The sequence below is a fragment of the Bubalus bubalis genome, chromosome 17, assembly GCF_019923935.1.
Source record: "Bubalus bubalis isolate 160015118507 breed Murrah chromosome 17, NDDB_SH_1, whole genome shotgun sequence".
NCBI classification, from domain to species: Eukaryota; Metazoa; Chordata; class Mammalia; order Artiodactyla; family Bovidae; genus Bubalus; species Bubalus bubalis.
The window spans coordinates 36,041,039-36,067,862 of record NC_059173.1 but is presented as its reverse complement, the minus strand read 5'-3'; the positions used below and the strand labels follow the sequence as shown (position 1 = coordinate 36,067,862).

The window sequence follows — 26,824 nt, the reverse complement described above, 5'->3', positions numbered from 1 at the left end:
AGACTCAGACACGACTTAGCGACTGACCAACAAGAACATATGAGCATAATAATGGCAGTGAGAATATGAATGTTAATAATAGATAACATTAATGCATTTATTATCTGACAGGTACTATTTAATGGGCTTTATATTCACAAATTTACAGTAATTCAATAAGATCAGTTCCATTACTGATGATAAAACAAAGCAGAAAGAAACTAAAAAATTTTCTAAGATTTTATGAACCAGTTACTGATGGAGCCAGGTTTCAAACCCAGGCCTAGGATTATGGCCCAAGGCTCCCAACCTCTAGAGAAAGTGAGCCTTTTTAAAGTAACCAGTTCTTTCATGATGGAGGGTGAAGGTATTACCAGTCTTTCTGAAAAAGTTCTGAAGTCCAGGTTCAGATATTTCCAACTGTCCCTTCTCCATATGTGCTGATGTGCTCAGTCGTCGCTGCTCTTTGTGACCCCATGGGCTATTACCCACTAGGTTCCTCTGTTCATAGAATTTTCCAGGCAAGAATACTGGAGTGGATTGTCATTTCCTTCTCCATTCCCTTCTCCATAAACTTTTATTTATTTATTTATTTATTTTACAATATACTCATTCATAGCTTCACCTATCATTTTTTATAGACAATTGGTCTCCATTTTGGCATGAGGGACTAGGTTCATGGAAGACAATATTTCCACATATTTGGTTGGGGGGGAGTGGGCATTTCAGGCAATCATGTGAGAGATGGGGAGAGAAGCAGATGAAGCTTCACTGACTTTCCTGCCGCTCAACTCCTGTTGTGCAGCCCAGTTCCTAACCAGCCACGAATCGGCACTCCTGATTTAGATGGTTGTCAATTCAGATTCCTAGGCTTTGTGCTAAGATCAAGGTTTCATTTGCAGTGGCCTAACTTATCTCCTATATATTCTGTCAGAATCATATAAATCAATAGGAACAATATCCAGGAAGAATCACATAACTTTTACTAGTTCAAATAGACACAAGTTTGAAGCTTGGTGCCTTTACTCACAATTGTGTGACCTAGGATATGAAGAGTAATCATTTTGAATTAGTTTCTTCTCTATTTGTAAGACAGGAAAAAATAACACATTTCCTAGGATTGTTACAAAGGAAGAAAAAGGCTTACAAAAGCATTTTAGTTAGTAAACAAAATGGTAATTATTGGAAGGGTAACTTGATTTAAGAAGTTTTCTTTTGTCTTCACTACTTCAGAACTATCATTCAAAGAATTAAATATATAGGAAAAGCTACATTGCTGCTTATTTTTATATAATTTCTAAAAACACATGGAAATTAATTATTTAAAAATAAAGAAGAGATATAGATTTTGCTAGTTGTGCTTTGTTAGGTCAATAATAAATGATGGGCTATCAGTTTAGGAAATTATCACTCTGAAGTAACAGGTAAGGGTAATATAAAAATGATAGTAGGATCAAGTTTTATTGATATAGGATATCTTTTTTTGTCTTCCTCTGCTCTTCCTTTTTCTACCCATTTCCATTTATTTTTTAACCCCTGATCAAGTCTGATTTTTATGAGTAAGCTATTATTACTTTCCCTCAAAAGAACTGTCTTCCTCCTCTAAAAGTTTATATAAGTTTGTATGGGAGCATGTTATATTTTTTTTACCTAATAAAATATTTATGTGTTATTTATAGTGTATCCCTAATAAAATATAAGGTACATGTAAGCCTAAGCACACAGTAGAGATCTTAGTATACTTCTCAGTATTAGGGCATTACCTTTATGTAGAGAGTTCTATAATAGAGCCTTTATATCCAGGAAGGATAGGATGGGCAGAGGAAAGAAACAGGGATAGTCACCAAGTTATAAACACCATGCAATATCAGTTCAGTGGGACCCTGTGAAAGATGAGAGAAACCCCTGGAAAACAGCATAAGCGCCAGATAAGTTGGCAGAGTAGGGAGAAAGACAAGCCAGGTCATAAAATAACTTCTAAATTTACACTAAACCTGCCATATCTGTCTGCCAACTATGTGAAACAGAAACACAATATTACTATCGAAGCAAATTATACATGATATGAAGATGTGTGTGCAGATTTTCAAATTAAAACATTTATAAGAAGAAAAGATGTTTCCTTATGCATTTAGCATGTTTTGTTTTGGTGCATAACTTATCGAGAGTTTATCAATGGAGCTTAAGAAAACAATCCAATTAACTAATAAAATTAATAAAATAATCTTTAAAAGCAATGAAAAACTTTTGGTTAAATGATGAATTTTAAAAATATTGTCTTTGTTTTTGTGGAAAAGTAAAGATTATAAATATGTGAATGCATAAACATTTGAAACTTATTCCATATTGAAAACATGGAATAAGTTTTAAAAACAAACTGATATTTTCAGAAAGTGAAAAATAGTAAAGAGTAATATGGGGCAAAATAAAAATATTTACAATGTTGCAGAATAAAGATAAATCAGTAAGACTTAAAGACCTAGATATCACAGTGGTACTAACACTAAATGGGATTTTAAATACTAATCTATTAACCATTTTTGTAAAATTATTTTTAATGTTAGAGTAATTAGTCTTAAGATACTTATGAATAAATCATGTTTCTACTATGTAGAGCTTAATTTTGGACACATGAGAACAGCAGGTAGGTATCAGAGCTTAGGAACACAAAGGTGGTAATAAACAGTATCTTGAAAAAAAAAAAAAAGATTTAAGATCTTGCCAATTTTACATGTAAAAAGTCTCCTGTTACTAGGGTGGGGGAAAGAAGAATTTCTTGCTTTCATATGTATTAGAGAAACTTCAATATATTGCCATTTCAGCTGAAAAGATCATGTTGAACATAATTCCTTGACTATAAGTGATATTAAAGTAGAAAACCACTTACCAGGCAAGAATTTAGGAAACTGCCTTGTTTCCCCTATTTTATCCTGTTCTCTATCCTGTAACCTATATGCAGTATTTTGGGTTCCATCTCATCCACCTCATCCTTCCACACCATGGAACATGTAGGACCCTGACTCTCAATAAAGCCATAATCTTACTTCTCCACTCTTCCATATGACCTGAATGAAGATGGAATTTGCAGATTAGTGCAATTAAACATATTTGGACTTCACCTTTGTTGTGTCATTTTAATCCACAGCCAATTACTGTTCTTGTGCTTACTGTTTTTATTATTATTCAGGGATATTAAAAATATTACTTAATAATTACTTTGACTGCTGGCAATGTTGTTTAAACAATTATCATTATTTATAACCACCCTTGATTCTTTCATGTTCAAAGCTACACTTTTTGCTTCCTCCCTTTCTAACTAATTCCATTTTGCTCTAAAAATTAGTTCTCTCCTTTTTTTGACACGCTATTTTCAAAGTAAAGTGGTAGCTTCTTAACTCATACAATTTCTCTTCTATCCTCTATGTATGTATGCTCCTTCTTAAATCTGTTAAGTGCTAACTTCCACAATGTCAGTAACATAGCCGTCAAGGCTACTATTATCATTTCCCTAATTCATTAACCACATCTTCTAAGAATCCCAGCCATAATCTCTATACTTTGGAAACATGTAATCATTTTGTTCATAAATTCACACCTTTGCTCCAAATCTCCTTTTATGATTCTCTCCTCTCCATGACTAATTCCTATACAGTGCCAATTTTTTTTTTTCCTCTGGAATCTTTTCTCCTTTCAGAACCTTACTAGACTGGATTATGTGTTTTTTTTCACTATGGTGGGTACTTGTTATGTTTCAAATAGCATTCTAACATCTATGCTTGGGTGCTAAGTCACTTCAGTCAATCTGACTCTGTGATCCTATGGACTGTAGTCCACCAGGCTTCTTTGTCTATAGGATTATCCAGGCAAGAACACTGAAGTGGGTTGCCATGCTCTCCTCCAGGAGATCTTCCTAACCCAGGGATCAAACTTACATCTCTTAAGTCTCCTGCATTGTCAGCAGGTTCTTTACCACTAGCATCACCTGGGAAGCAACAAAGTATTAATAGTAGTCTATTATTAGATGTCTCTAAGCACATACATCGGAGAAGGCAATGGCAACCCACTCTAGTACTCTTGCCTGGAAAATCCCATGGACGGAGGAGCCTGGTAGGCTGCAGTCCATGGGGTCGCTAAGAGTCCGACACGACTGAGCGACTTCACTTTCACTTTTCACTTTCATGCATTGGAGAAGGAAATGGCAACCCACTCCAGTGGTCTTGCCTGGAGAATCCTAGGGACGGGGGAGCCTGGTGGGCTGCCGTCTATGGGGTCGCACAGAGTCGGACACGACTGAAGTGACTTAGCAGAAGCACATACATTTATGCGTACATATTCTATAGCTATAATCATTTTATTTCTGAAAAATATTTGACTGAGAGTACATCAGTGAGGAATCTAATATCATTCATTCATTTGAAGACATGAGCATTTATCCAGTTCAATCAGTAGATTGAATCTGTGTCTGTTACCTCAAGGAAGGTAAACACCTAAAAATCCAGAAAAAATGAAAACAAACAAACAAACAAAAAACTGCTTTTATTCTGGAAACCTAAGCTGGGGGAATTGACAGAATTCAGAGGATGAGTAAAGTTAAAGTTTTTGGACAAATTTGATATGAAATAGATTTAAACCACAGATGATGGAGGAGAAAAAAGGGAGGCTGAAGGAAATGTGTTGATGAATGTAGAGATAGTGTTTTTCATCCTAATTTTCTTTAATGTTCAAAGAACTTGATTGACCATGAGAATAAAAATTAGAATTGTATCAATAATGAACTGTGTATTCTGAACCTCAGATCAATGTTTCTCCCATGCCTTGCTATTTCAGTAAACCCTCTCTAACACTGGCCCAAACCCTCAAAGAGAAGAAAAAAAAAAAAAAGACTTAAAAATAGATTAAAGATTTATACCTTATTTATAGAACTATATTGTTTCAGATACAGACAAAATTTCATTCTTAGCAAATACATAATGCTCATTTTTTTACAAATAGTAGATGTTCAAGTTGGTTGATGGTGGTGAAAGATGTTTGTTTTTAGGAGGAGATACATAGGAACCCTGCACATTGAATTTTTTTTTTTCTAATTCTTTCACGGTTAAAAACATACAACATAAAATCTGCCATCTTAACAGTTTTACGTGTACTGCTGCTGCTTAGTTGCTCAGTGGTGTCCAGTTCAGTGGTTTTAAGTACATTCATACTGTTGAGCTACCATCACCAACATTCATCTCCAGAACTCTTTTTATCTTGCAAAACTGAAATTCTACAACTATTAGACAGTAATTCCTCATTCCCCTCTTCTCTGATCCCTGTCAAGTTACCATTTTACTCTATCATTTTGATTACTCTAAGAAGCTCATATAAGTGAGATCATATAGTACTTGTCTTTTCTGGAACTGATTTAAGAAACTTTTTCTACTTTCCACTCAATTTTGCTGTGAAGCTAAAAACACTCTAAAAATTAAGTTCCTTTATGAAAAGCATAAAATCAAATAATAAATCATCTCTATTTCTTTATAAATAATGACGTTTCAAAATAACTTTTTGATGTGAATTTTGAAATGAAACCATTTAAACTCCAAATGCAAAGTTCTTTAGCAGGCATTAATTCCTATAGTTATAATAGAAACTGCTGTCTTTATTTCTCCCTCAATTCTCTATTAGCCATATGGCTGATCATACTGTAAAAATTAGCATTATAATGAATCTAAAGATTATCTACTCAAATATACCCTTTATTATAAAATTTGATCTTCACTTAGAATTTTTGATTTTATAATTTAATATTTTTTACCACTGTGTGAAAACATGTACATTATTTGAGAATCATCTATCTAATGCTTTACATTTTCATAAGAAATAATGATGTTTTAAAGTTTGGGGTTTATTCCAGAGCCTGAAGTATTTTTAGTTTCACAGATGATTTAGCATTTATCTTTATTTTCATTGCATAGTCTTATATAAATACTTGTCTGTATGTTCATGAATTAATTTCCTTGTTTATTATATTAGGCAGTATCATTTTTTAAATTAATTTTATTGAACTTTACAATATTGTATTGGTTTTGCCATACATTGACTTGAATCCGCCATGGGTGTACATGTGTTCCCCATCCTGAACCCCACTCCCACCTCCCTCCCTATCCCATCCCTCTGGGTCATCCCAGTGCACTGGCCCTGAGCACCCTGTATCATGCATCAAACTTGGACTGGTGATTCATTTCACATATGATATTTTACATGTTTCAATGCCATTCTCCCATATCATCCCATCTTCTCCCTCTCCCAGAGTCCAAAAGACTGTCCAATACATCTGTGTCTCTTTTGCTGTCTTGCATACAGGGTTATCGTTATCTTCTTTCTAAATTCCATATATATGCGTTAGTATACGGTATTGGTGTTTTTCTTTCTGGCTTACTTCACTCTGTATAATAGGCTCCCGTTTCATCCACCTCATTAGAACTGATTCAAATGTATTCTTTTTAATGGCTGAGTAATATTCCATCGTGTATATGTACCACCGCTTTCTTATCCATTCATCTGCTGATGGACATCTAGGTTGCTTCCATGTCCTGGCTATTATAAACAGTGCTGCGATGAACATTGGGGTACACATGTCTCTTTCAATTCTGGTTTCCTCAGTGTGTATGCCCAGCAGTGGGATTGCTGTGTTGTATGGCAGTTCTATTTCCAGTTTTTTAAGGAGTTTCAACACTGTTCTCCATAGTGGCTGTACTAGTTTGCATTCCCACCAACAGTGTAAGAGGGTTCCCTTTTCTCCACACCCTCTCCAGCACTTATTGCTTGTAGACTTTTGGATCGCAGCCATTCTGACTGGTGTGAAATGGTACCTCATTGTGGTTTTGATTTGCATTTCTCTGATAATAAGTAATGTTGAGCATCTTTTCATGTGCTTGTTAGCCATCTGTATGTCTTTGGAGAAATTTCTGTTTAGTTCTTTGGCCCACTTTTTGATTGGGTCTTTTATTTTTCTGGAATTGAGCTTAGGCAGCATCATAAAGGAGAATGGCACCTAACTACTTAGCAAAATAAATACATTTCCATTGTTGTTGTTCAGTTGCTGAGTCATACCAAACTCTTTGCAGCTCCATGGACGCAGCATGCCAGGCTCCTCTGTCCTGCACTATGTCCCAGAGATTGCTCAGATTCATATCTATTGAGTTGATGATGCTATCTAACCATCTCATCCTCTGCCACCCCTTCTCCTCTTGCCTTTGATCTTTCCCAGCATCAAGGTCTTTTCCAATGAGTCGGCTCTTTGTATCAGGTGGCCAAAGTATTGGAGCTTCAGCAACAGTGCTTCAAATGAATATTCAGGGTTGATTTCCTTTAGGATTGATTGGTTTGATCTCCTTACAGTCCAAAGGACTCTCAAGAGTCTTCTCCAGCACCTTATTCATGGTCCAACTCTCACATCCATACATGACTACTAGAAAAATCATAGCTTTGACCATACAGACATTTGTCAGCAAAGAGCTATCTCTGCTTTTCAATATGTTGTCTAGGTTTATCATGGGTTTGTCACTCAAAATCTTCAGTAACATTTGCTTTTAAGTATCATAATTATCTAAAAAAATTACATATCTAATTTTTGCTTCTGATTTATCTGTCTCCCTTTCTTTCTTTCACTCTTTATCTATCGACTATCTATCTATCGTGCCAAGACATTTCTAGCTATCAATTGAAGCTATTATAGCAAGATTTCTTTGTCTTCTGACCCATTTCTATAATCTAAATAAATAACATGATGATGAAAAAATATTTTTATCTGGCCAAGTATTATCAAAAATACTACTCTAAGTTCTCAATTGACTAGAGAAGATATTAAGAGAAAAATACAATCTTAGATGGGACTTGGAAGGGATAAAATTAATGATAAAAACAATTTTGTACTTTGTTATCAAGATCACAAGTTGAAGTCAGAGGTTTGAGAGTGTTGCTTAAACTCTTTCAGTGTTCTGCTGCTATAATCACAGTGCAGACATGAAATAAGAAGTAACTCTTGTCATTTTATTTAGTTACCTCAAATCTTCTAACTTCTTGAAATGATACATCAAAACTCATTTGCACTGGCAAAAACTAATTTGTATTAAACAGAAACTATAATTTGGATGGATGCAATAAAACTGAATCCCCAGCATTTTCTGTACTTACCTTTTTTTCTTCAAATTTATTTATTTTAAAATAAATCTGAATGCAGAATTACATGAAGGTGCTTGCAGAAGTCCAATGGATTGTCTGAAATTAGATGGTATTGAAAGTTCCAAATTTGTTGAACTGTAGAGATGTGACCATTTGAACTGTTTCTCAGTAGTCGTGCCCCAGGCAAACTTATAGTCAAGCAGCCTTGTTTCAACCAACTTTACAAAATAGTAGCAGGGAATAAATATTTCAGTTATTAAAGTTCATGAAAAGATCCCACTAGCTCAGTCTTCTGTATGTTTGGAATATTTACTTGAATTATCACTTGCATGACATTTGTGAGGATCACATGTATTTTGTTAGAGTTTACAGTGTGCAACAGAAAATCTTATTTTGGATTTATTGAAGAGATTTACAATTTTTCCATACATGGAAAATAAATGTTACCATATTTTTTAATATTTAAATCAAACTATCTAATGAACAAATGTGAATTTACTTTTTTTTTGCATATGAGGAAATTATTATCTAGTGGATACTGTTGACAATTTTAGGTGCATTATTTGAAAACACACTTTTAAACACTCCAATAAATACATTTCCAAGAGCTATAATAATAACCAGTGTTGTGAAAGTCTGTTCTTTATCTGTTCCAATGATTCTAAGCCAATATATTTTGCATGCCAAATCCATAGTTAATGATAATTCTTTAAAACTGTATTTATTAAAATATACACTATTCCAGGAACTTTCTGTACCTCATTTCACTTAATCCTCTCAACAACCATATGCTGCTATGATTACTATTATTACCTCCACTTTATATATTCTTTTAAACAATGCACAGTTTCTTTTATCTTCTAGTTATATGGGGAAACTGAGGTGCAGTGACTTTAACTTGCATAAAATCACACTTGTAGTGACAGTTGGAATCCAAATAAAGGACTTTGATGTTAGAGTCCATTTTTATAAGTACTAACAGTGCAAAGGAAAAAAAAAAAGAGAATTCGAGGAAAAAGACAATTTAGCAAATCTAAGGAGATCAGTCCTGGGTGTTCGTTGGAAGGACTGATGCTGAAGCTGAAACTCCAATACTTTGGCCACCTCATGCGAAGAGCTGACTCATTGGAAAAGACTCTGATGCTGGGAGGGGTTGGGGGCAGGAGGAGAAGGGGACGACAGAGGATGAGACGGCTGGATGGCATCACCGACCTGATGGACATGAGTTTGAGTGAAGTCCGGGAGTTGGTGATGGACAGGCAGGCCTGGTGTGCTGCAATTCATGGGGTCACAAAGAATCAGACACAACTGAACAACTGAACTGAACTGAACTGAAGCTAAAAAATAATTTTTCATCTTGTACAATTGATGCTCTCAGTTCAGTTCAGTCGCTCAGTCATGTCCAACTCTTTGCGACCCCACAGACTGCAACACTGGAGGAGCAAATGGCAGCCCACTCCAGTATTCTTGCCTGGGGAGTCCTGAGGATGGAGGAACCTGATGGGCTGCTGTCCATGAGGTCACACAGAGTCAGACACGACTGAAACGACTTAGCATGCAAACATGCATTGGAGAAGGAAATGGCAACCCACTCCAGTACTCTTGCCTGGAGAATCCAAGGCACGGAAGAGCTTGGTGGGCGGCTGTCTATGGGGTCGCACAGGGTTGGACATTACTGAAGCGACTTAGCAGCAGCAGCACACTGCAGCATGCCAGGCTTCCCTGTCCATCCTGGAGATTTTTCAAACTCATGTCCATGGAGTCAGTGTTGCCATCCAACCATCTCACCCTCTGTCTTCCCCTTCTCCTCCTACCTTCAATCTTTCCCAGTATCAGGGTCTTTTCCAGTGAGTCAGTTCTTCATATCAAGTGGCCAAAGTATTGCACATGAAAATAACATATTTTACTAAAGTTTATTTCAACCTATATCTGCTCTATTTAAGTACCTATTTGATAAAATGTATATTATGTAAAACAATTGAGAATTGCATCATAATTGAGAATATCATATTTAGAATTATGTAGAATGATTTGGGAGAAGGCAATGGCACCCCACTCCAGTACTGTCGCCCAGAAAATCCCATGGATGGAGGAGCCTGGTGGGCTGCAGTCCATGGGGTCGCTAAGAGTCGGACACGACTGAGTGACTTCACTTTCACTTTCCACTTTCAATGAATATTCAGGACTGATATCCTCTAGGATTGACTGGTTTGATCCCCTTGCAGTTCAAGGGATTCTTGAGAGTCTTCTCCAACAACCCAGTTTAAAAGCATCCATTCTTCAGCACTCAACTTTCTTCAAGGTCCAACTCGCACATCCATACATGACCATTGGAAAAACCATAGCTTTAACTTGATGGACATTTGTTGGCAAAGTAATGTTTCTGCTTTTTAATATGCTGTCTAGATTGGTCATAGCTTTTCTTCCAAGGAGCAAGTGTCTTTTAATTTCATGGCTGCAGTCACCATCTTCAATGATTTTGAAGCCCAAGAAAATAAAATCTGCACTGTTTCCATTGTCTCCCCATCTATTTGCCATGAAGTCATGGGACTGGATGCCATGATCTTTGTTTTTTGAATGTTGAGTTTTAAGTCAGCCTTTCATGCTCTCTTTCACTTTCATCAAGAGGCTCTTCAGTTCCTCTATGCTTTCTGCCGTAAGGATGGTATTATCTTCATATCTGAGATTATTGATATTTCTAAATATATTTAGAGAAAGATTACTAAATACATTTCTCAAATTACCTTTTATTAGAAACTGCTTTGCCAAGGATTGTTAAATGACATAATTTGTTTGATGAGAGTAAGTCTAAAGATGTTCATTTCCTCTTATCTTACCATTTGAACTTCTAGCTCAAGAAGATTGCAGCCTGGCTGAGGTCGGACTAATAGCAAAGAAAAGCAAAGACTATAATCCTACTATCTGCCCCCAAATCTGTTGTTCTTTTTTAACAAATCAAAGTTAGCATTATACTTGCATTTTTACTATAACATTATGCACTTTGATGAGACAATTGACACCTCAAATAACTTCGCGCTCTAAAACAGTTTTGCTTATAGGTTAGTTAGCTCATCAAAATTTGTTTCTTTTTTCCTCCTGTTGCTACTGCTTTAAATCTGGCATCAAACTTTATTCATACTCTGTGTATCCCTTACATCTCTTTTGAGCTCCTAACCCATTCCTCAAATATAACCTCAACTATGCCATGACATAATATATGTGAGCTCTTACCTGATATTATCCATCTCACACACCTTTGTGTCTCTAAATATGCCCCAAAATTGTTGCCTCTCTCCTGGAGCCTAAATCCTGCTTTATGTCCTTTGTCAGCAACTAGCAAAAATATCTATGTCTGCTTTTTTGATCTATTCTGTAGCATCTAATACCATACCTTGCACATGAAAATAACATATTTTACTAAAGTTTATTTCAACCTATATCTGCTCTATTTAAGTACCTATTTGATAAAATGTATATTATGTAAAACAATTGAGAATTGCATCATAATTGAGAATATCATATTTAGAATTATGTAGAATGATTTGGGAGAAGGCAATGGCGCCCCACTCCAGTACTGTCGCCCAGAAAATCCCATGGATGGAGGAGCCTGGTGGGCTGCAGTCTATGGGGTCGCTAAGAGTCGGACACGATTGAGCGACTTCACTTTCACTTTCCACTTTCATGCATTGGAGAAGGAAATGGCAACCCACTCCAGTGTTCTTCCCTGGAGAATCCCATGGATGGAGAAACCTGGTAGGCTGCAGTCCATGGGGTCGCACAGAGTCGGACATGACTGAAGCGACTTAGCAGCAGCAGCAGCAGCAGAATGATTTGCTTTACATATGGTATCTTTTGTGTTTTCTTTCAGTTATGTTTATTTTAAAACCGAGAAATCATTGTAATGCCCTGAAGGCATAGAAGCTATAAAATAATGTGCTTACTAAATATACAACATTTTTGGGGGAAAAGTTATTCTATTAAGTTGTGAGATGGCAGGATATAAGTACTTGAGTAAAATTCATTTAGTGTGCTATCTGAGTATACTTAAAAGAAATCTTTGACATGTTGATCAGATTAAATTGATTTAATCTCAGCTGATACTTAAGTTCAGCATTAGTCATGGATAATTACTGTCAGAAACGATATGTTCTAGTTATTCATTTACATAATGTGAGCTTTCTTTTGAATTGTCTATGAATTAATTAAATTTCCTTTAATTGTAAGAGCTATATGCAACACACAGCTTCTAGCTAGTGTAAGGCAGTTCATTAACTTCTAGAAAATGGTCTAGTGGCCATTCTAATACAAATCTCTGAACTGGAGTATAGGCAAAAAGGAAAAATTGAAGAGGGAGAGTCAATGAAAGAGACTCATTGAACTAAATATATCATAAATGACCTCATTTATAGCAGAGCATTCCTTCTTTTTTAGAAACTGTACTGGTTGGATAGTCACCTCAGTTTGTGACCAAAATGTAAAATAATATCTTGGCCCTATTGACCTTAAACTTAGTTTTAGATATTTTTTAAATACAACTTTTTATTGGTAAATTATAAATTATTTCATAGCAAAAAAAAAACAAATTGTTAGTAAGATGGTAATTAAATAAAGAAAATATAAGTTGTAAAACTCAAAAATACAACTACATGAGTCAAATACCTGTGTTATAATGACAACCCCATTTGGACCCTAAAAGCTTGACAATAGGCCTAAGTACCAGTAGGAGTATAAGGTAAAAATTTTCAAAAATGAAATTGCTCATTATTTTACAGTTGTTTGACACAACTATAGGTTTTCTTTTTTTAATGTGTTACATTGAACAATAAAAAAAATTATGTAAAATTAGAAAAATTTGGCCAATATTATATCCAATTACCTAATTAATTGTGTTAATTTCATCATCTGATTTTATCTGGTTTTAATCATGACCAAAGCCATCCCAAAGAAAAAGAAATAAAAGAATGCAAAGTGGTTGTCTGAGGAGGCTTTACAAATAGCTGAAGAAAGAAGAGAAGCAAAAGGCAAGAGTGAAAGGGAAAGATATAGCCAAGTGAATGCAGAGTTCCAGAGAATAGCAGGGAGAGATAAGATGTTCTTAAATGAACAGTGCAAGAAATAGAGAAAAATAGAATGGAAAAGACTAGAGATATCTTCAAGAAAATTGGAGATATTAGGGAACATTTCATGCAATAAACACAGAAATTGTAAGGACTTAACAGAAGCAGAGGAAGCAACAGTTAGAACTGGACATGGAACAACAGACTGGTTCCAAATAGGAAAAGGAGTATGTCAAGGCTGTATATTGTCACCCTGCTTATTTAACTTCTATGCAGAGTACATCATGAGAAACGCTGGGCTGGAAGAAGCATAAGCTGGAATCAAGATTGCCGGGAGAAATATCAATAGCCTCAGATATGCAGATGACACCATCCTTATGGCAGAAAGTGAGAGGAACTAAAAAGCCTCTTGATAAAAGTGAAAGAGGAGAGTGAAAAAGTTGGCTTAAAGCTCAACATTCAGAAAATGAAGATCATGGCATCTGGTCCCATCAATTCATGGGAAATAGAAGTGATGGGGAAACAGTGGAAACAGTGTCAGACTTTATTTTTCTGGGCTCCAAAATCACTGCAGTTGGTGACTGCAGCCATGAAATTAAAAGACACTTATTCCTTGGAAGGAAAGTTATGACCAACCTAGATAGCATATTGAAAAGCAGAGACATTACTTTGCCAACAAAGGTCCGTCTAGTCAAGGCTATGGTTTTTCCTGTGGTCATGTATGGATGTGAGAGTTGGACTGTGAAGAAAGCTGAGCACTGAAGAATTGATGCTTTTGAACTGTGGTGTTGGACAAGACTCTTGAGAGTTCCTTGGACTGCAAGGAGATCCAACCAGTCCATCCTGAAGGAGATCAGCCCCAGGTGTTCTTTGGAAGGAATGATGCTAAAGCTGAAACTCCAGTACTTTGGCCATCTTATGCGAGAGTTGACTCATTGGCAAAGACTCTGATGCTGGGAGGGACTGGGGGTAGATGGAGAAGGGGACGACAGAGGATGAGATGGCTGTATGGCATCACCGACTTGATGGATGTGAGTTTTAGTGAAGTCCAGGAGTTGGTGATGGACAGGGAGGCCTGGCGTGTTGTGATTCATGGGGTTGCAAAGAGCTGGACATGACTGAGTGACTGAACTAACAGAAGCAGAAGAGATTAAGAAAAGGTGGCAAGATTACATAGAAGATCTATACAAGAAAAGTTTTAATGACCAGGATAACCATGATGATTTGGTCAGACACCTAAGCTGGACATTGTGGACTGTGAAATCAAGTGGATCTTAGGAAGCATTACTATGAACAAAGCTAGTGAAGTTGATAGAATTCCAGTTGAGCTATTTAAAATTTTAAAAGCTGATGCTGTTAAAGTGTTGCACTCAATATGCCAGCAATTTTGGAAAAGTCAGCAGTGGCCTCAGGACTAAAAAAAGGCAGTTTTCATTCCAATCCCAAAGAAGAGCAATGTCAAAGAATGCTCAAACTACTCCACAGTTGTGCTCATTTCTCATATTAGCAACATTATGATCAAAATTCTTCAAGCTAGGGTTCAGCAGTCATGAAGTGAAAAATTCCCGATGCACAAGCTGGGTTTCGAAGAGTTAGAGGTACCAGAGAGCAGATTGTCAATGTTCACTCAATCTTGGAGAAAGCAAGGTAATTCCAGAAAAACATCTACTTCTATTTTTTTTATTATTATGTTAAACTCCTTAACTGTGTGGATCACAATAAACTGTGGAAAATTCTTAGAGAGGAGAGTACCAGACTACTGTGTCCTGACAAACCTGTATGTGGGTCAAGAAGTAACAGAATAGAAAAAAACTAAATGCTTTAAAATTGGGAAAGGAGTAAGACAAGGCTGTATATTGTCACTCAGTTTATTTAATTTATATCCAGAATACATCATGCAAAATGCTGGGCTGGATGAATCATGAGCTGATATAAAGATTGCTGGGAGAAATATCAGCTACCTCAAATATGCAGATTATACAACTCTAATGGCAGAAAGGAAAGAGGAACTAAAGAGTCTCTTGATGAGGGTCAAAGAGGAGAGTGAAAATTCTGGTTTGAAACTTGACATTCAAAAAACTAAGATCATGAAATCTGGTCCCATCACTTCTTAGCAAATAGAACTGGAAAATGTGGACGCAGTGACAGATTTTATTTTCTTTGGCTCCAAAATCATTGTGGACAGTGACTGCATCTATGAAATTAAAAGGATACTTGTTCCTTGGAAGAAAAGCTATGACAAACCTAGAGACGGTATTAAAAAACAGAGACATCACTTTGCTAGCAAAGTCCCATATAGTCAAAGCTAAAGTTTTTCCAGTAGTCATGTACAGATGTAAGAGTTGGACCATAAAGAAGGCTGAGTGCTGAAGAATTGTGGTGTTGGAGGATTCTTCAGAGTCTCTTGGACAGCAAGGAGATCAAACAAGTCAATCCTAAAGGAAATCAGCCCTCAGTATTCATTAGAAGGACTGATGCTGAAGCCAGAGCTCCAATAGTTTGGCCCACCTGGTGCAAAGAGCCAACTTATTGGAAAAGACCCTGATACTGGAAAAGACTGAAGGCAAAAGTGGAAAGGGGTGACAGAGGATGAGATGATTAGATAGCATCACTGACTCAATGAATATGAATTTGAGCAAACTCCAGGAGATAGAGGAGGAGAGAGGAGCTTGGCATGCTACAGTCCATGCGATTGCAAAAAGTGAGACACTACTTAGAGACTGAACATCAACAACAATAATGACATAAACTTCCCATTTTTAAACTTAAGAACATTTCATAAGTGTTTTCTTAGTCTTTCTGTTTTTATTTATTTTATCTAGCAAGTAGGATTTCATTAAGTCAAAGATCCAAAACTTTGAGCACAGAAACAAAATTATCATCACTTGGAAAATTAGAAATATAAATTTGGGGTTCAATTCCATATCTATTTTGTCAGAAACTCTAAACTCAAGGTATGGTCTATTCTATGAAACTTCTCTAGGCCATTACAAGATGCCAAACTTCAAGAAGTATGACTTTAAATTTATTTTCCAAAATATACTAAATATTTCAGAGCCATCAGTTAGTTAAAATAATATTATATTGGAAAGCTTGGTTCAATCAATTCTTTTTTTCTTATCTTTTGTTAAAAATGTCTTTGAATATTTTATCAAAAAATTTAGTATGGTATTAGAGTTAATTAATATAAAGTACAAAAAAGATCTTCACGACCCAGATAATCAAGATGGTGTGATCACTGACCTAGAGCCAGAGATCCTGGAATGTGAAGTCAAGTGGGCCTTAGAAAGCATCACTACGAACAAAGCTAGTGGAGGTGATGGAATTCCAGTTGAGCTATTTCAAATCCTGAAAGATGATGCTGTGAAAGTGCTACACTCAATATGCCAGCAAATTTGGAAAATGCAGCAGTGGCCACAGGACTAGAAAAGGTCAGTTTTCATTCCAATCCCAAAGAACGGCAATGACAAAGAATGCTCAAACTACTGCACAATTGCACTCATCTCACATGCTAGTAAAGTAATGCTCAAAATTCTCCAAGCCAGGCTTCAGCAATACGTGAACTATGAACTTCCTGATGTTCAAGCTGGCTTTAGAAAAGGCAGAGGAACCAGAGACCAAATTGCCAACATCCACTGGATCATCGAAAAAGCAAGAGAGTTGCAGAAAAACATCTATTTCTGCTTTATTGACTATGCCAAAGCCTTTGACTGTGTGGATCACAATAAACTGTGGAAAATTCTGAAAGAGATGGGAATACCAGACCACCTGACCTGCCTCTTGGGAAACCTATATGCAGGTCAGGAAGCAACAGTTAGAACTGGACATGGAACAACAGACTGGTTCCAAATAGGAAAAGGAGTACGTCAAGGCTGTATATTGTCACCCTGCTTATTTAACTTATATGCAGAGTACATCATGAGAAACGTCTGGCTGGAAGAAGCACAAGTTGGAATCAAGATTGCCGGGAGAAATATCAATAACCTCAGATATGCAGATGACACCACCCTTATGGCAGAAAGTGAGAGGAAGCCTCTTGATGAAAGTGAAAGAGGAGAGTGAAAAAGTTGGCTTAAAACTCAACATTCAGAAAACGAAGATCATGGCATCTGGTCCCATCACTTCATGGGAGATAGATGGGGAAACAGTGGAAACAGTGTCAGACTTTATTTTTCTGGGCTCCAAAATCACTGCAGATGGTGACTGCAGCCATGAAATTAAAAGATGCTTACTCCTTGCAAGGAAAGTTATGACCAACCTAGATAGCATATTCAAAAGCAGAGACATTACTTTGCCAACAAAGGTCCATCTAGTCAAGGCTATGGTTTTTCCAGTAGTCATATATGGATGTGAGAGTTGGACTGTGAAGAAAGCTGAGTGCCAAAGAATTGATGCTTTTGAACTGTGGTGTTGGACAAGACTCTTGAGAGTTCCTTGGACTGCAAGGAGATCCAACCAGTCCATTCTGAAGGAGGTCAGCCCTGGGATTTCTTTGGAAGGAATGATGCTAAAGCTGAAACTCCAGTACTTTGGCAACCTCATGCGAAGAGTTGACTCATTGGCAAAGACTCTGATGCTGGGAGGGATTGGGGACAGTAGGAGAAGGGGACGACAGAGGATGAGGTGGCTGGATGGCATCACTGACTTGATGGACGTGAGTCTGAGTGAACTCCAGGAGTTGGTGATGGACAGGGAGGCCTGATGTGCTGCGATTTCATGGGGTCGCAAAGATTCGAACCTGACTGAGCAACTGAACTGAACTGAATATAAAGTTTCTTTCAAGAAGATTTGTTTCAATTTATACTGGTATCAAAAATATAAATTATTTCTTAAAGTATACTTCTGATAGTGTTGGTCCTTTTTTTAATTTCAATTTTTCTAAATTCCATTTGCAATTACTTGTATTATGAAAATAAAAATACTTCAAGCTTTTATTTATAAAAACTAATTAATGATTTAAATGCTTATTTGTCTATCTGCTCTTGTAAATATTAGTTTCTTAAAACTAGTAAATTAACTTTTAAAGGGAGTTTTACATGTTCTTAGACCTTTTAAAATGAAATGTACTTGATTTGCGATGTTATATTAGTTTCAGGTGCACAGCATTGTGAAATTTATATTTTCATATTTATTTATATCAAAGTATTATATAATTTACTCTCTAATGATGCTGTTTTTAAATATAATGTCCTATTATATGTATTCCAACTCTTAAAATGTGTCTTACTCCTTAAGGAAAGTTATGACCAACCTACAGCATATTGAAAAGCAGAGACATTACTTTGTCAACAAACGTCCGTGTAGTCAAGGCTATGGTTTTTCCAGTGATCATGTATGGATGTGGAGTTGAACTATAAAGAAAGCTGAGTGCCGAAGAACTGATATTTTTGAACTGTAGTGTTGGAGAACTCTTGAGAGCCCCTTGGCCTGCAAGGAGATCCAGCCAGTCTATCCTAAAGGAGATCAGTCCTGAGTGTTCATTGGAAAGACTGATGTTGAGGCTGAAACTCCATTACTTTGGCCACCTGATGCGAAGACCTGACTCATTTGAAAAGAAAATGATGCTAGGAAAGATTGAGGGCAGGAGGAGAAGGGGATGACAAAGGATGAGATGGCTGGATGGCATCATGGACTCAATGGACTCTAAATTGGGTGAACTCCAGGAGTTGGTGATGGACAGGGAGGCCTGGCGTACTGCGGTTCATGGGGTCTCAAAGAGTCAGACAAGACTGAGTGACTGAACTGAATGTCATTGTTCTCTTATTAATTTTTTTGTCTGGATGATCTGTCCATTGATAGAAGATTGATAAAATATAAAGTCCCCTATAATTATTTTATTGTCAATTTCTTCCTTTATTCCTGTTTGTTGCTGCTTTATATATTTAAGCACTCATATTAGTTGAATTTATATTTTAAAATGCTATACCTTTTTATTGTATTGATTCCTTTATCCTTATATGTCTTTTTTGTCTTTTATTATAAACTTTGTTTTAAAGTCCATTTTATTTTTTAATTTTTTTAGGTTTTCTTTTCCTGCTTTATTATATTAACATGGTAAATTACATTGATATTTCTTTTTTTTTAATATTGTATTGGTTTTGCCATATATCAACATGAGTCCACCACAGGTATACATGTGTTCCCCATCCTGAACCCTCCTTCCTCCCTGTACCATCCCTCTGGGTCATCCCAATGCACATATAGAAAGCCTATCTAGCATATTTTTGTTTCCATTTCCATGGAATATATTTTTCCATACCTCACTTTCAGTATTTTTGTGTCTTTATCTCTAAATTGATTATCCTGTAAGCAGCATAGATGGGTCTTGTGTTTGCTGTTGTTGTCCTTTTTTTGACTAAACCTGCTCTCCTTCATATTTTGATTGGATCATTTAGTCTATTGACATTTAAAGTGATTATTGAGATTGGATCATATAGTCTATTGACATTTAAAGTGATTATTGATATGCATGTAATTGCTGTTATTTTGTTATTTATTTTCTGAATTTTGCTTTTGCTTTAGTTCCTTTTTTTTTTTCCTTTAGTTCCTTTTTTTTTTTTTTCCTTTGTCTATTCTCTGTTGTTTGATGTTTTTCCTCAGTGTTCTGTTTGTGTTCTGTTCTGTATAGTTTTTGTATATTTATTTTTTTGTGTGTATTTATTTATTGTAGGTTTTTGTTTTGTGATTACCATAAAGCTCATATATGTTGACCTATAACTATATCTACTTGATTTACCCTGATAGTCATTTAAATACAAATATGTTCTTAAAGTTCTATATTTTTTATTCCCTACATACATATTACACTTTTTGAGTTCATATTTTACTTCTTAATGTCTATCCCTAACTGTTTATTGTAGCTATAGTTGATTTTATAACTTTGGTCTTTTAACATTTATACTACATTATTTAAGTGCTAGATCCACAGCCTTTACTATGCAGTTGACTTTTCTACTGGGGATTTTACCACCCTATAATTTCTTATTGCCTTTTCTTTTTCACTTAAGGGAGACTTCAATACTTCTTGTAAGGTCAGTTTAATATTGATCAATTCTTTTAACATTTGCGTGTCTAGGAAGTTCTTTACCTCTCCTTCAATTCTGAATGATAACCTTGCTGGGTAGAGCATCTTGGGTTACAGGTTTTTCCTTTCACCACTTTGAATATATGCCATTCCATTCTTGCCTGAAAAGTTTCTGCAGAGATATGAGCTGATAACCTTATGAGACTCCCCTTTACTGTGACTCTTTACTTTTCTCTTTGCCATTTATGATATATCTCTGTGGGTATTTTTGGGTTCATCTTGTTTTGGACCCCCTTGTGCTTCCTGATCTGGACACCTGTTTCTTTTCTCAGGTTCAGAAAGTTTTCAGCATAAGTACATCAAATAGCATAGGGCTGAATTTGGTGATCCAAAACCAGAGGCAGATGCAAGTCAGGGCATCTTCTTTGCTTTCTAACTGTTACTGTCCTGACTGGGGCAATGTTGGGACCCAACAGACTAAAGCAGGAGCTCTGAGGGATCTGGTTTCTCCTGGGTCCACTTTGATTTGGGATATGATCAGCACCTGAGTGCTTGGGGTTGCACTTCTGTATTGACTTCACTTTTTTCCAGCGATGCACACTTTTTTAAATGCTGGCTTGGGGTTGCAAAGGTGGTGCCACACCACTGAACTGCCCCTGTCCCCTCTCAAGTATGCATAGGCTGGCATGAGACTCATGAGCTGGCAGTGACTACTTTCACACTGGTCAGAGGCAGGGCTGGAGTCTGAACTGGATCATTTCCTTCCAAATGTTTGCACTTTCATTGTTTAGTGGGGAATAGGAACAAGATGGGCTAGAGCAGGAGGCTATGCAGGCTGGGGATGGGCAGGAGAAGTCTTGGCAGGCTGACCAGAACCTCAGGGAGTTTCAGTCTGCTGCCTCCATGTAACCAGGAGTAAGTCTGTATGTATATTCCTTAAGTGGGGAGTCTTAGTTTCTGACAGCCCTCTGGTAACCCCCACTGGTTTTCAAACAAGCTAAGAGAGCTAACCTCCTGTTGGACTCCTGGGCTGGGGTACCTAATGTGTAGCTTGAATCCCTTGCTCCCCAGGGAGAATTCCCCAAACCTGTGATATCCATTCTTCTTCTGTATTCACAGATAGGGATGTGGGCTCATGACTGATCCCTGCTCCTCCCTTCCTATCAGATGCTTTGTGGCTCTTTGTTTATAGCCTTGGTGTAGAAGAGTTCTTCAGCTAGTCCCAGGTAGATTTCAGCAAGAGTCTTTCCAATGTTATTTAGTTTGATGTGTTTGTGGTGGATGGTGAGCCCAGGTGCCTCCTAATCTGCTATCTTGATCTCTCCCTCACAAGCCTTTTAATCTTGATAACCCTTTGAGGATATACTATAATCCCCATTGTTCAGATGAGGAAACCAAGCTATAGATGTGTTAGGTACCCAATCAAGGTATGGTTCCATGGAGTGTAGACTCCCAGACTCCTCTGTTGATTGGATTTCTCCAGGCAAGAATACTGGAGTGGTTTGCCATTTCCTCCTCCAGGGGATGTTCCTGATCCAGGAATTGAAATCACATCTCCTTAATTGCAGGCAGATACTTTCCCATTGAGTCACAGGATTTACAACCCCTCAAAACTTTATTTTTTTGCCATGTATGTGTCAGCAGTGGTAAATATATCTACACACATTAACACATATGTATATATGTGAATATATATTATTCCTTAATATATATTTTTTCTATATATACATATTTAAATAGATAGATACATAGACATATATGTACACTTTACTTTTTTTTTTTTTCAGTCACATAATGTTCTTAGATTTACCTATAAAAGCCTAAGAATGAAATTACTTGGTTTGGTTTTACTGCAAGACTGCTAGATTCTCCTATGTTTTTGAGACAGATGTAGATTGTTAGATTAAACAAGTAACAACATAATAAAATTCTTCATGATTTGTTCCTTTAGTCATGATATGCATCAGTGATTGCCAAGTGGCAAAAGTCAAAACAAGAAAGGATCAGATGTTAGAACCCAAAAAGTTTTCAAGACACTTTTTCTCATTTCTATTCTCTCCTGTTTCCCACTTTGCATACATATGTTTCCTTTCTCCCAGCAGAATTCTGCTAATGTAAACGTTGGCATTTGTTAAATATTTCCTATATGCCAGGACTGTGTGTCCTGTGGATCAGTACATGCACTGCTTAGTACACTCTAGGAGATGGTCTATACTATCAACCTCGCATTATGGATGAGATGATTTAGCATAGGGAAGTAATTTTTCCAAGGGCATAAAGCTAATAATTCACAGAAAATTTGAGTTCCACAGTTTAAATTTAGAGCCCTTGTCCTTATGGACTGTAATACTCATTGAGTAGGGAGCTGAGAGCTCAAGGAGAAAGTGAAAGAAGGGGGCAATGTCAAGGGTATTTTTTTTTAAAGTCTGGTTCTGATAAAAATCCCTTCTCCTAAGAACAACTGAACTCTGATTATATTATATTTCTCTTAGACTTATTTTTTCCTAATCCCTTGAAACTTTGATATCAGCATATTATTTGGATACATCAATCTATAAATCCAAGTGATTTTCTCTCTCTCTTTTTTTTTTGTCTATAGGGATCCTTATTCAGGATGGCTCTTTGGGATCTTGTGAAAACAAATACTGTGGTTTGGGAAGGCACTGTGTTCTCAGCAGAGAGACAGGGCAGGCAGAATGTGCCTGTATGGACCTTTGCAATCGGCACTACAAACCTGTGTGTGGATCTGATGGGGAATTCTATGAAAACCACTGTGAGGTGCACAGAGCTGCTTGCTTGAAGAAACATAAGATTACCATTGTCCACAATGAAGACTGCTTCTTCAAAGGTAAATGCAGGGTGGGCCTAAAGTACCACCTTTCTCTATTTCTTCCTTCTTCTTAACTAGTGCCCTTAAATTTAAACTCTAGCATCACTGCTGAAAGTCTCTAAAAAAGAGAGAGAAATATGGGCTTAAAGACACTTGTGATTAGTAAGTGAATAGAAATTTGTATGGATACAATTCTGAATCTGTTATGAGAACAAAGCTGGCCAAAATATGACTCAAAATTTAATATAGCTTACAGCATTGCACCATATGGCTTCCCAATCATGGCAGTTTTCTTTCAGTCAACAAGCCAATTCCATGCAGTGAAATGCACCTGGAGTGAAACTGAGAGAAGAGTGAATGCCAAGCCATCCTGTGATAACATCTCATTTCTTCCTGATTAAAAACAATGCCTACGGTATGCACCACCTAATTCAAATTACACAGAACTGGTAAATGCCCACTGAAATAGCTATGAAGAACTCACGCTAAACCCAATTAGTAAATCTGAGATGACAATAATTTAAAATTGAAAGTTAGCAGTATTTACTTCCATGGTAATAAAAATCATTGGGAACTATTTATGGAAAAGTACTGCTGAATTAGTAATTTGATAAATTATTTTAACATGCTAAATAAATAAATCATTAAATATCTTTAATGCCTTTCTTTTATTTATAAATATATTTCTTATTTATTTATTTATACTAGAAAGAATATTTATTTATAATAGCCATAACCCAGACTGAAATTTTGAAATGTTAAGTATATAGAACTTTCATCATTCAAAAAGGTTAGTGATCAATTTGATTTTTAATCTTAAATGGGTTCCACTTCCCAAACTCTCAGAGTGCTGCCAAAGTAATTTTACACTTAAAAGCTTGTGTGATGATTTAATTATTAGCTTAAATTTACAGTATCACACAATGTTGCTCATGTACCCATTGATAAGTTTTTTTCTTTTCAAACTTCATTGAATAAGTATTCAAATGCATTAAGATGGAAGGGTCTGTAGTCACTGTGCTACTAGAAGTCCTTTCATATAAATGAGATAAATTGTAAGAATAGTTTCTTTACCAAAGTGAACTCTTTGCGTTTTGAATACACAACTGAAGATAGATTATCTTCTTTTACAGAAAGAATATTTAATCTATTTTATAGAAAGCTAAAATGAATTATATTAATATTTTGCTTTAATCTTCATAAAATAGTTTTTTTCTGTCAGTTTGAATTGAAATGAAAGTGAAAATTTTAGTATTCCACAGACACATGATACAGAGCTGTGTAAAAAATATGCAATTAAGTTAACTTAGAATCATTCTAACACTGAAGTTTTGTCTAACTGACAACCAGCAATTGATAATACGGAAACAAATGAAATTAAATATCATGAGGTGAGAAAAAAAATCTGCTATATTTAACATTCTGCTTTATTACTGGAAGCTTAGGCATAATACTACTCAATATGTAAATCAACATGGAAATAAATGAATTGGATATAACCAGGAATGTTAAACAATGGTTTGAAAAGCTTTTGTTCTTTAGACTTATACTAAGCATATTTATTCGATCTATGATTGCTTCACTTCCACTGTATAAGGGAACTGATTTACTTCATACCTGAATGATCTAGTGGTTTACCCTACTTTCTTCAATTTAAGTCTGAATTTGGCAATAAGGAGCTCATGATCTGAGCCACAGTCAGCTCCCAGTCTTGTTTTTGCTGACTGTATAGAGCTTCTCCATCTTTGGCTTCAAAGAATATAATCAATATGATTTTGATGTTGACCATCTGGTGATGTCCATGTGTAGAGTCTTCTCTTGTGTTGTTGGAAGAGGGTGTTTACTATGACCAGTGCGTTCTCTTGGCAAAACTCTATTAGCCTTTGTCCTGCTTCATTCCATATTCCAAGGCCAAGTTTGCCTGTTACTCCAGGTAACAGTGAGAAATAGATTTAAGGGAATAGATCTGATAGATAGAGTGCCTGATGAACTACGGACTGAGGTTCGTGACATTGTACAAGAGACAGGGATCAAGACCATCCCCATGGAAAAGAAATACAAAAAAGCAAAATGGCTGTCTGGGGAGGTCTTACAAATAGCTGTGAAAAGAAGAGAAGCAAAAAGCAAAGGAGAAAAGGAAAGATATAAACATCTGAATGCAGAGTTCCAAAGAATAGCAAAAAGAGATAAGAAAGCCTTCTTCAGCGATCAATGCAAATACATAGAGGAAAACAACAGAATGGGAAAAATAGAGATCTCTTCAAGAAAATTAGGAATACCAAGGGAACATTTCATGCAAAGATGGGCTCGATAAAGGACAGAAATGGTATAGACCTAACAGAAGCAGAAGATATTAAGAAGAGGTGGCAAGAATACACAGAAGAATTGTACAAAAAAGATCTTCACGACCCAGATAATCCTGATGGTGTGATCACTCACCTAGAGCCAGACATCCTGGAATGTGAAGTCAAGTGGGCCTTAGAAAGCATCACTACGAACAAAGCTAGTGGAGGTGATGGAATTCCAGTTGAGCTATTTGAAATCCTGAAAGATGATGCTGTAAAAGTGCTTCACTCAATATATCAGCAAATTTGGAAAACTCAGCAGTGGCCACAGGACTGGAAAAGGTCAGTTTTCATTCCAATCCCAAAGAAAGGAAATGCAAAGCAATGCTCAAACTACTGCACAATTGCACTCATCTCACATGCTAGTAAAGTAATGCTCAAAATTCTCCAAGCCAGGCTTCAGCAATACATGAACTGTGAACTTCCAGATGTTCAAGCTGGTTTTAAAAAAGGCAGAGGAACCAGAGATCAAATTACCAACATCCGCTGGATCATGGAAAAAGGAAGAGAGTTCCAGAAAAACATCGATTACTGCTTTATTGACTATGCCAAAGCCTTTGACTGTATGGATCACAGTAAACTGTGGAAAATTATTCAAGAGATGGGAATACCAGACCACCTGACCTGCCTCTTGGGAAACCTATATGCAGGTCAGGAAGCAATAGTTAGAACTGGACATGGGACAACAGACTGGTTCCAAATAGGAAAAGGAATACGTCAAGTCTGTATACTGTCACCCTGCTTATTTAACTTCTATGCAGAGTACATCATGAGGAACCCTGGTCTGGATGAAGCACAAGCAGGAATCAAGTTTTCTGGGAGAAATATCAATAACCTCAGATATACAGATGACACCACCCTTATGGCAGAAAGTAAAGAGAAGCTAAAAAGCCTCTTGATGAAAGAGAAAGACGAGAGTGGGAAAAGTTGGCTTAAAGCTCAACATTCAGAAAACTAAGATCATGGCATCTGGTCCCATCAATTCATGGGAAATAGATGCGGAAACAGTGGAAACAATGTCAGACTTTATTTTGGGGGGCTCCAAAATCACTTCAGATGGTGACTGCAGCCATGAAATTAAAACACACTTACTCCTTGGAAGTACAGTTATGACCAACCTAGATAGCATATTGAAAAGCAGAGACATTACTTTACCAACAAAGGTCCGTCTAGTCAAGGCTATGGTTTTTCCAGTAGTCATGTATGGATGTGAGAGTTGGACTGTGAAGAAAGCTGAGCACCAGAGAACTGATGCTTTTTAACTGTGGCGTTGGAGAAGACTCTTGAGAGTCCCTTGGACTGCAAGGAGATCCAACCAGTCCATTCTAAAGGAGATCAGCCCTGGGTGTTCTTTGGAAGGAATGATGCTAAAGCTGAAACTCCAATACTTTGGCCACCTCATGTGAAGAATTGGCCCATTGGAAAA

General features: G+C 36.6%; 1 protein-coding gene across 1 annotated transcript in view; it reads left to right on the top strand.

Annotated features, from left to right (window-relative positions):
• The window catches only part of FSTL5 (follistatin like 5), an 880,400-nt gene that overhangs the window by 239,152 nt on the left and 614,424 nt on the right, over window positions 1-26,824 (top strand). Inside the window, exon 3 of the mRNA XM_045163154.1 lies at window positions 22,823-23,071. Coding sequence (XP_045019089.1) covers window positions 22,823-23,071 — 249 coding nt within the window. The remainder of the gene's footprint in view (window positions 1-22,822; window positions 23,072-26,824) is intronic.